This window comes from Monopterus albus, unplaced genomic scaffold (assembly GCF_001952655.1).
Source record: "Monopterus albus unplaced genomic scaffold, M_albus_1.0 scaffold139.1, whole genome shotgun sequence".
NCBI classification, from domain to species: Eukaryota; Metazoa; Chordata; class Actinopteri; order Synbranchiformes; family Synbranchidae; genus Monopterus; species Monopterus albus.
This window is the reverse complement of record NW_018128019.1, coordinates 840051-850630: the sequence shown is the minus strand read 5'-3', so window position 1 is coordinate 850630 and position 10580 is coordinate 840051. Positions and strand designations below refer to the sequence as shown.

Sequence of the window (10580 nt, the reverse complement as noted above, 5' to 3'; positions counted from 1 at the left end):
GAGGTTTGTCTACCAAACACAGCTAATTTTTTCTGTATGCTGATGTTTTTTGGTGGTTGTTGTGGGCCAAAGTCTTCCTCACCCCAGCCTCCACCTACTCTACTGTACCTACTTCTCTTCACTCTGAAGGTTTGTTATTTCCAACTTAATTCTTGCTGGAGGATTTTCTCTCTGCTTGTTATCGATCATGTTACTGTGAGTTCATGCTGTTATGTTGTTTACCTGCAGCTGAGAGTTTACCCAAGAGCAGAAGCATAACAGCTCCATTTGTCGCAGCATAATCCTCCAAACAAGTGTTTATTTTGTACGAATATTGTTTATTACAGCTATATGTCAATATGTATTTTGTAAATTGTGTATTGGAAAATCAAAATCACTTTACTTTCATTAAACTGTTTCAGTCTTGCTTCATTCTTAAACAGTAGATAAGATGCCTCCTGTTGTATTTTGTATAAAACTCCTCAAACAAAATGCACAAACAAATCTAGTGTCACATGCAACCTTCATGATTATATTTTAAATTCATTTACAATATATGTGATGCAAAAATGAACCATCTGCAGGTGATTAGAGGAGCTGTTATGATAGTGTTTTATGTTGCCCCAAAAGCTTCAAATGACCATAACTAAGTGTCTGAAGCATACATACATTATATGATCTGAAGTGTCACAAAAAGCAACCACACATGCACGAGATCTCTGTGAAAAGCACGAGGAGCTACTGGACTGTAAACAAGGAACATGTCCCAGAATGCCAAGCTACTGTTGCAGAATGGGATGTTATGGACTTAATGCTAACCTTTAACTACACGTACCTTCATAACTTGTGTTGACTTATTACAAATGTATATGTGTAATATGCGCAGATCATCTTTTCATCAGATGAAAGACAGATAAGCTATCCAGCCGATAAACATCACATTCATGTTGACTTCAGTGAGTCCACGTGTGTGGGGGTTTGTATCTGTTATGCAGATTGCAGAGCTGACCACGGCTGGCACATTAATTATAGAGAGAGATGTGTAGTGGCTCGTTGGGCGTGATGTTACATTGATTGCAAGTAAAGAAGATTTATCTGGCCACAATGGGGACATCTGTCATAGCATGGGACTATGGTATTCCATCCTACCCTCTGTCTGTTTCTCTTTCACCATGTCTCCTCACTGGCATGTCCCATTTGGACAGCGACCAGCAAACGGGTTGAGGGAGACGGAGGTCGAGAAGAAGTCTGTTATGCGAAAGTTAATCCTGCGGTGTGGTCTGAGCAGCTGCCCTATAGAGCAGATGTTTAGTGCGATTAAAACTTTCTGTCTTGCTCATTAAGAACAGCGTCTTTGGAGAGATGATGGCTTCTTTTGCCAGAAAGCTGAGCTGAGTAGGAGCAGGAACTGCACACTAAAAAAATCCACCTTTAAAAATCTTGGCTTTGTAATATAGAAAGGTCTAGCACAACATGTATGGACCAGTGGCTAAATGCACATAAATGATCTGGCAAAAAAAGCTGAAACATCTTCTGGATCCAGCGTCTCAAATGTGAGGATTCATTTTGGTTCATATCACTGTAAATGAAATACACTAAGGCTAAAGGTATGAGGGCACACACTTGTCCTAAACCTACTGCTGGACTAAATGCTGATATGGGGATAAGTTTACAAAACTCCTGATTACATTGTCTGCAGTATCCTTATACAAACTATGGTTAAGGTTAGGAAAGGCAGTGATTATGGCAAGTAAACTATGGTTAGGCAACTAAAACTTAGGGAGAGATTGCAATTAAAGTTAAAGCAAAAATTAACCCTAAAGCACCTTGACGCTATTGTGATTAGTTAAATAATTACTTTGTGAGCATAGAACAAACTACATTTCACATGCAGACTTGCAAGTGCAGTATTGTGTCATAACTTGGTTTTTGTCTACAATAAAAAAGTAATTTCCCCCAGTTTTTAAAGTCAGAACCTTTATTGTCCAAAAGATTTTAAAACATTCAGTCATCTGTGTCCTACTGGTATTATTAGACATGTCTGTCTTTTGTCAAGTTGTGATGCTTAACGTATTGTCTAGGGATTATGGGAAATGGTGTTTTTAAAGGCAGCTACAGATCATACCTATTAATAAGACAGCAATATTGGATAATTTTAAAAAAACTGTCTAGTTGTTCACCATGTTTGCTGTTCACTGGAGAATCATCCTTTCTCGCTCTCTCTGGTCTGAGTCTGTCATGGTGCTTCCCTCCACGCAACACTAGTTCCATGCCATTTTGTGACGAGCACACAGAACAACACAACTGCAGCTAATCCTCAGAGGATTCTGTACTGTGTGCATGTATTTGTGTGTGAGCGAGACAGAAAGAGATGGCCCAATTTAAGCATGTTTGAGTGTATGCATTGTTAGTGGAGTGTGTATAAGGATGACAGGTGGCCACTTCCTGCAGCAATTAATTAACGTTGCGTTAATCAGAGCTATTGACTCCTGTGAAAGAAGCGAGTGCTTCAAAACCACTTAAAATTGGGCTACAATAAATGCTTACACTTTTAAAAATAATCAACTTTAAAGTTAATTACTCACTTGACTCTTTTCATTCAATGTCTTGCTCATTTAGTCACTCACATACTCTATCATCCCTCAGCTTTTATGCGGATTGCCTGACATGCTGAGGTTATCTCACTCACACATGCACACTGTGACTCAGCCTTTGTACATTTTAGTTCTACACTGTGGCAGCTGGATAAATGGAAAAAGTGGAAAAAAGAGAGGGTTTTTTTTCAGGAAGTCAGTTGTCTCCATTTTCAATCTGTCTGCTCTTAAATTTCATTGTCTGCTGCTGCTTTAGTGAATCTCCATTATTTTTATTCTTTTTCTCCCATTTCCTGTCCTTCTGTACTCTTCTTCTGCACCCCATTAAGTAGCAAGGCCACAGAAAGGAAGTGAGTGTCCCTCAAATGCCACACACCTTAATGGCCTTTGAGTAAAGACCATCACCAACCATTTAGTGTGGGCCCTGTCAAACTGTGTGTGTGTTGGATTGTGTGCAATTTTTAGTTGTATCCTCTTTGAAAGGAACTTTGCTAACAGAGAACGTCACCACCTGGTCTTCACTTTGCTGCTGTAGATTTTGACAACTGTCAGCGGGAGAGCCAGTGACTATTTAACACTCATTCTCTGAACCAACAGATTTAGTCTCTGGAGCTAAAGATAGCAATGGCCCCAGCTACAAGAGGGGTTTTGATCACAAGATGCTGAAGCAAAACTGTATTTACTTTATGTGTGACTCTGATTTTTCTCACCCTTCTCACAGCATTATTGGTCGTTCAGAATCGTACACCAAACTGTGCTGTAAGGGCTTCTGCATAGACATCCTTAAGAAGTTGTCCCGCACCATTAAGTTCTCCTACGACCTCTACCTGGTCACCAACGGAAAACATGGCAAGCTGGTCCGTGGGATTTGGAATGGCATGATTGGAGAGGTGAGACTCAGAGCTGAGTTATTTAAAGAAGAATAAATCCCTGAAAGCAGAAGCTGCTGTGGCCGTTTGAGCTGCCTACTGGCCATCTACAGACAATTATCAGAGCACGGTGCTGGAAATGTTTCACCCACAAATCTAACTAAAATAAATGTAGCTTGGGGCTACAACATGCTCTAATTGCATTAAAGGCAAGTTAGAGAGCTGAAGAAAAACTTTCAAAAAAGGGAAAAAAACAACTTTTGACCATACAAAACCAGTCAAAATACAAAGTCACATGAAAAGAGAAACTGCATTTAAAGCTGCATTAGTTAGCAAACAGTTGCATATACATCCATCAGGCACAAAAAACATCATCACTCACTTGAAGAATAAAGCACAATGTTGCCTTTAAGATTTGTTTTGGTCTCTACCAACTACTGAGAGAAATGGCTTGCTGCCGGCTAGTCGTTCAGCGCGAGGCAGGTAATGTACAGTGAGTTTTACCAAAGGATTTCTGAAATGATGCTGATAAGAGTGGTGAGATGCTAAAACACTTCATAAAGCTGAGAGGAAGTAGAGTGATAGTTCTCTGGGGCTTCATCACTACAACTGACTTCTTTTACACTGTTGATACAAGTGAGAGGGCTACATAGCCCTTTAAATGGAGGGGACTCAAAATCAAGTGGTATGAGGCCAAATATAACAAAAGGTTGCCTACAGTAAATGCTACACACCTCAAAAATAACATTCCCTGGTGTCAAAACATATTCCTACCCTTCCATTTTTATCATTTGCTGTTGAAAATTGCCAACCAATGCCTATAACTTATGCAAGAGTAAGCATGACAGCTGAAGACAGCATTGTGTGAAAATTTAGGACAACAACTTGTCACATTTGTTTACTTAATCGCCATCATTAACTACTGATGACACACAGAGATCCCGTTTCACAGGGAAAGATTTCAACCATTAATCCTTGTAATTGTTTTCAGGGTTAACTCAAAAATTAGAGTTAAAAAAAAAAAAGATGTGGGGCCTTACTATAGTGATCACTATACAAATGTAGTTGTGCAAGTACCTTAAACCTGTACTTAAAGATAATACTTGAGTATAGGTACATAGTTGCTTCCCACCTTTGCACCACAGTATATGTGATGGGTGATAGTAATGATGCACAGGGTCTTAAGTGAGCACAGCTGAGCGAGTTTCTGTGATGGGTTTGCATGTACATGGTGGAGCTAACACACACATAAACACACACACACACCAAGCCACATCAGACACAGTTACATCTGCAAGTGCAACACCCTGAACAGGTGGTCCTCATGAGAACTTTCCTGCTTGTGTTTCTGTGCCTGAAGGCACTTTGCTCTGGGTCTGGATGTGCACATTTACAAAATAAATAAATAAATAAATAAAATAAACCTCTCTGCAAAAGTCTTGCTTTTCAGAAAAAAAACCCCTACATTTGATAGGAGTGCTCCTGAGATGCAGCAGTCTGTCTTTGTGCTGCTCAGATGATGAGAAATGTTTCATTTATCTCTGCACATTAGAGCCATGTCCTACGCTGGAGCTTGGTCCATTGTGGCTTCCATGTTCAAAAAGGACTGCTCATGAAATTCAGTTTGTTCTCTTGTCAGCGATGAAAAGCTCGGCAACCTGTCCTTTGGGATGGTGGGAAGCAGGTTTTGTTGTGATAAAATACATCCCTTCAGGTATATTTTACAGTAACAAAAATAGTTTGGTACAAATGCAGAATAAACACAGGAAAGCATGGATTTTACACTGCTGACGACTGTCAATGCGTCACTGTTCCTCTACAGCACTTTATTTTCTGTTCCTGTCTTTCCTCTCTCAGGTCGTGTATAGACGAGCTGACATGGCTATTGGCTCTCTCACAATCAATGAGGAGCGTTCAGAAATCATCGACTTCTCTGTGCCATTTGTTGAGACAGGCATCAGCGTCATGGTAGCCCGCAGCAACGGGACAGTTTCCCCATCTGCCTTTCTTGGTTAGAAAAAAATGACTGCCTCTTCTACAACCATTTCAATTTGACAGTTTTAAATCAAACTGGTTTTAACATCCATTATACTGGAGTGTCATGTACAGTACATGTTTGCCAAGTTGCTGCCACTTTCTTTCTCACCACTTTCTCCCAAGATGTCCTACTTAAAGGAGTTCTGTCTCTGCAGACGCTTCAGGAAACTTCCCATTAAGCTTTCATTCCACCAATAACTCTAGCCTACAACTTAATCCCTTTACATACTGCACACACACACACACACACACACACACACACACCTAAATCCCTTTTCCAAACCCCAAACAACAATATTCAGCACAAAATCCTGAACTGTGTATTTTTCTCCTTTCATTTACAAATCAGTCGGTTGTTCGTTCCCCTGTCTGCTATCCTCCTACCACACATGGTGACACCATCACAGGCTGAGCTTTAGGAAAAACAAGGACAAAAAAAGAAGAGAGAAACACTTTAATCCTTTGTTTGTTCCTTCACTTCTCTTCCTTGTTCAGAACCCTACAGCCCAGCAGTCTGGGTCATGATGTTTGTGATGTGCCTGACTGTGGTGGCCGTGACTGTGTTTGTGTTTGAATACTTCAGTCCAGTTGGCTACAACCGTAGTCTGGTCAGTGCCAAAGGTGAGTTTCATACCTCTTTGTTTCACTGTAAGGTGGTGGATACAGGAGTAACCAGCCCAGTAAACTTGATATCCATCTCACAGATTTCCACGTATACTGTATTCGGTTATTCTCCCATATTTTGCAATCTGCTCTTTTCTAAGTGTAATGTGGTTAGAATCAATTTTGTTTCTTCATCTAAAAAATATCCACATCTATGAAGATAATATAACAGACCCATAAACTGTACTTAATATGCATCTCACAAAGCATTTCACAGCAAGCTGCTAAATACAGCCCCATCTGCACAAACTGTAATGTTAAGAACTCCACAACAAAATGTTTTCTAGAGAGTTAATCAATTCCAGAATACAGTGCTGACAAAGCGTGTCTCCTCTCCGGGTCCAAAAGGTCATTTTCCTGTTTTAATTAGCATTGGTCACTGCACTAATCGAAGTGTGATTGATAGCGGTGGCACCCTGCATTGCTGCACATGAGCAACATTGGCATAGAGCGATGGACATGGGCTGAGGCTGTGAAATTGTTCTGTTGGTTGGAGGTCCCCAGAAGGGCATGAGATGGCTTGTGATTACTTGTATGGTGAACAGCAGACATATTTTGATTTATGAGAGATCATGTACAAACAAAAATGCAACTTAAAAACAAGTAATCAATGTGACAGCCAATAATTTGTGGCTAAAACTGTTGACTGTCATCTCGTCCTCTTACTGAAAGCCAATGGTGGATTATTTTGCCAAAAATGACCATTAACCAGTAATTTTGACCCAAACTCTGAACTTTAACCAATTTTGTGTCTAAAACCTTAAAAATATTGGTGTTAGATAAGACAAATGCTTTTGCTTGTATGGTGATTTGTAATGATTTTGGAAGGCACCAAGGATATTCATGTGTTGTTCTGCTGAACATGGTGCAAAATCAAAAAATACATACGAGTTGTTCTAAAAGGGAAATTTAAAATTAGCCACAGTAACAGGAGCATTGCTTCTGGGAAGAGATGATGCCGCTGAATTTTCAACACTTTGAATACAATTCTATTCACCATCTTTTGTGCACAGACAAAAAACTAGGAGAATACAACCAAAACTGTGTGTGTGTTAGACGACACTAGAAAGAAAATGGGATTTTTTTTTCTCTAATACATATGAAATAATTATGGCCTATGCCAGTGTTTCTTTCTTGAGTGCAACAAAACAGCCTTCGACTTCCTCCATCCTCTGTTTCATCAGCTTCTGGTGGCCCGACCTTCACCATTGGAAAGTCAGTGTGGCTCTTGTGGGGCATCGTCTTCAACAACTCAGTCCCCATAGAAAACCCTAAAGGAACAACCAGTAAGATCATGGTCCTGGTCTGGGCCTTCTTTGCTGTTATTTTCCTGGCTTCTTACACCGCCAACTTGGCTGCCTTCATGATCCAGGAGCAATATATTGACACTGTGTCTGGACTCTCTGACAAGAAGGTAAGAGACCGAATGCACGAGGTTCATATGGAATAATAACCTCAGAGTGATTTGGTGATGGGGCAGTAATTGAAAGTCCAGACAGACACATATTAGGTTGCTTTTGTGGAGCTAAGATATGGAGAAAAGTGTCTGTGTGTTTGAATATCATCCCCTCTTTTCTCTGTTCATCACTCTGCACCAACTAATAAACCATGAACAGAAGAGAGACAAAAAAAATTGCAGAAAGCCTTTAAGATGAAGTCAAGTAAAAGGACTTTGCTGTGAACATCTCTGTCCTTTTCCAATCAGTGGGAAGCCCAGCGGCATGAATGACAAATCAATTACTGCCGTCTGTCAATACAGATGGAGTCTCGACTTGTCCTGTTGGTATTTTAGTCTGTCCATCAATATTCCCCCTGCGCCGTCTCCATCTCTCATCTCGCTCACACTGTTAAAACAAGATCACGAAATGTCAAACGATTTAAAAAAAAGTCAGAGGAAAACAACACCCATACACTTCCTCTACCAGCTGAATGTGCGCGCACACACACACACTCAGCCTAGAAGCAGGGCCTCAGAGGATCCATGTAGGAAAACATTTCATTCTTCACAGATAGCAAAAACAACTGCCAGGCAGGCATCAGCAGAGCCACCTCAGTGGTTATATTAGGTGATCACATGGCTGCATATGTACAGCAGAAAAGACAAATAAATCGGTTGGCACATTACAACCTCAGCTGCCCCTAACTGTGGCAGAGGAATGTGGGCCAGCTGGGGTCACATCTGGCAAGTGTAAAGTAAAAGGCTGGTGTTATTCTATAGTTTTCCTGATGTCGATAAAAGCCATGAAAAGACAAAAACCAACATGATTTTTTCTCAATATTTTCTGACTTCTCTACCCCTTCTGTGGCACTTAGTCCACCACTGAAAGCCTCGATCTGAAACAGAACTGTAGCTAACCTACCAAAGCCTGATGAGCATAGATTATGCTTTTCAAAACTGAGACCTGAGGACACAGTCAGAACCTGACATGAACAAACCTGAGGAAAATCAGAGCTGATTGACTAATCAACCCAAGCAGACATCACTGCTGTCAGCAGCACAATACACTATCCATTAATGAGTAGACTCAGTCAGAACATAACGGATTTTAATTTTATAGTTCTGTTAATTCCTGATAATTTCATAGGAAGCCTCTTGCAAGGAACTAAGTCATGTGAAAGTAAATATTTGCTTGTTAATTCTTTAACTGTAAACTGTGTACACAAAATTTGACATTTTTACATGTTCAGCTGCTGTGCACCTGCTCTTTAGTTTACTCTAGGTTGTCTGGTGTTACTAGTGGTAGAAGTGCACTAACTGGCCACTGCATTCATTCTATCATGACTACAAAACCAAATATTATTCACAAGTAACTTGCTTTAAATTTTTGGAAAATGACAAATCATGAAAATGTAAAATTAAGTGTTACTTCATTTTTTCTGAATCTCATCCATTTTTCCTCAAAACACATTATTCCTCCTGTGGTCATTATTAATATACACCACAAAATTGGAGCTGACGATCCACTAAAGTATTAAATATACTGACCTTCAGACTGAAGACCCACAGCAATACAGCAGAAGCCTACTGAATCCAATTAGCATGAGCATAATTTCGAACTGGCTCAAATCAGGTCAACCATCTAATCAAGCCAAACAAATAAATAAAACAATAATGGGCCTCTGTGACACAGAAGAATAAAATAGAGTGTATAATTTCACATCTGTCCATTACAGGCCACAAACAGATCATTTTCTAAAATGATTCCAGCATTCAGTAAGCAATGGAAGACAAAATCCACAATCACTGTGCACACAAAATGCCTTCTAAAGCTTAGTTGAAGCTAGTTTAAAGCTTCAGCTTCTTGGAAAGATTTAGAGAACATCTCCTGAGTTACAGTCTCCCATCTGCTTCTGAGAACAGTGTTGTCTTACAGTGAGCTGCAGCGAAGAGCCAGTAACACTAAGCAGGTGCAGCTGTGTGTACTACGCAGCGCCACCTTAGCTACAATGCTAATGTCACCAGCAATGGATCGTTGCATTTCAGAGACTCTAACAGTCTTGGTAGCTGCATCTGCATGCTGATGTTTCATCAACCTAATGTGCCATCTGTCTTGGTCTGGTCTTCATATGAAGGTAATTTGTTACTGTACAGTCTGGGAAATTCCAAAACACCTGTAGGCCGATTGGTTTTTCCATCCATTTAGGCAGTGGCCAGTGGTGATTGGCTGCACCTACAAAAGAACCACAGCTGGGGTCAAAGTTCAGCTAATTCCATCTACACAAAGCACCACATACACAATAATGAGGTGTGTGTAAAAGCTTTGTTTCCATGATAATGTAAATAACCCCCTACCACTACTAACACAGTTTTCACCACACATGCAAGTCCTGCATTAAGACAGACTTGAAGAATGTGAACCTTTCCTCTAATCTCTCAGTGGAGTGGGTTTTTATTCTAACAGCCGAGCATAAAATAGTCACATAGCATTTCAGCTGAACTTACCGCATTTGCCACTGTAAAGTGATTATGTTAAACACACGTACACACCCACTTAAATGCTCACATGCTGATTGGCCCATTTATTTGTGCTCAGCTCAAAAGGTCAGTGCTGTAACCAAGATGAATAGATCTTGCCTGCAGTCTAATTGAGCTCCAGCAGACGCATTTCTACTTCATCTTGCATTATGCATCAGCTTGTGAAAATGTGAAGTTAGATCAGGCACAGACTGAACTGGATTAGGATCATCTGGGGGCAGTAGGAGGATTTAAACAGATGTGTGCTGACTGATATCACATTTAATCAAATCGAGAAGAGCGGGTGTCATCCAGTCCATTCATACTGTATTGAGTTTGGTTGATGATGGTATCTTTTTTTGAAAAAATAAAATAGATTTCATTTAACTGAGTAGTCCCTCATCATCTTTAGTCATTTCTATGTCATTTCATCATTTTGGTGCCTTTTGTTCTCCTCTTCTCCTTTCCTTTCTTCTACCATCT

General features: G+C 40.2%; 1 protein-coding gene across 1 annotated transcript in view; it reads left to right on the top strand.

Moving 5' to 3' along the window:
- LOC109967944 (glutamate receptor ionotropic, NMDA 2C-like) overlaps window positions 1–10580 on the top strand; it is a 42991-nt gene that overhangs the window by 25585 nt on the left and 6826 nt on the right. Inside the window, 4 exon segments of the mRNA XM_020613872.1 lie at window positions 3295–3463; window positions 5300–5453; window positions 5975–6100; window positions 7327–7556. Of these exon segments, the coding sequence (XP_020469528.1) occupies window positions 3295–3463; window positions 5300–5453; window positions 5975–6100; window positions 7327–7556 (679 nt within the window).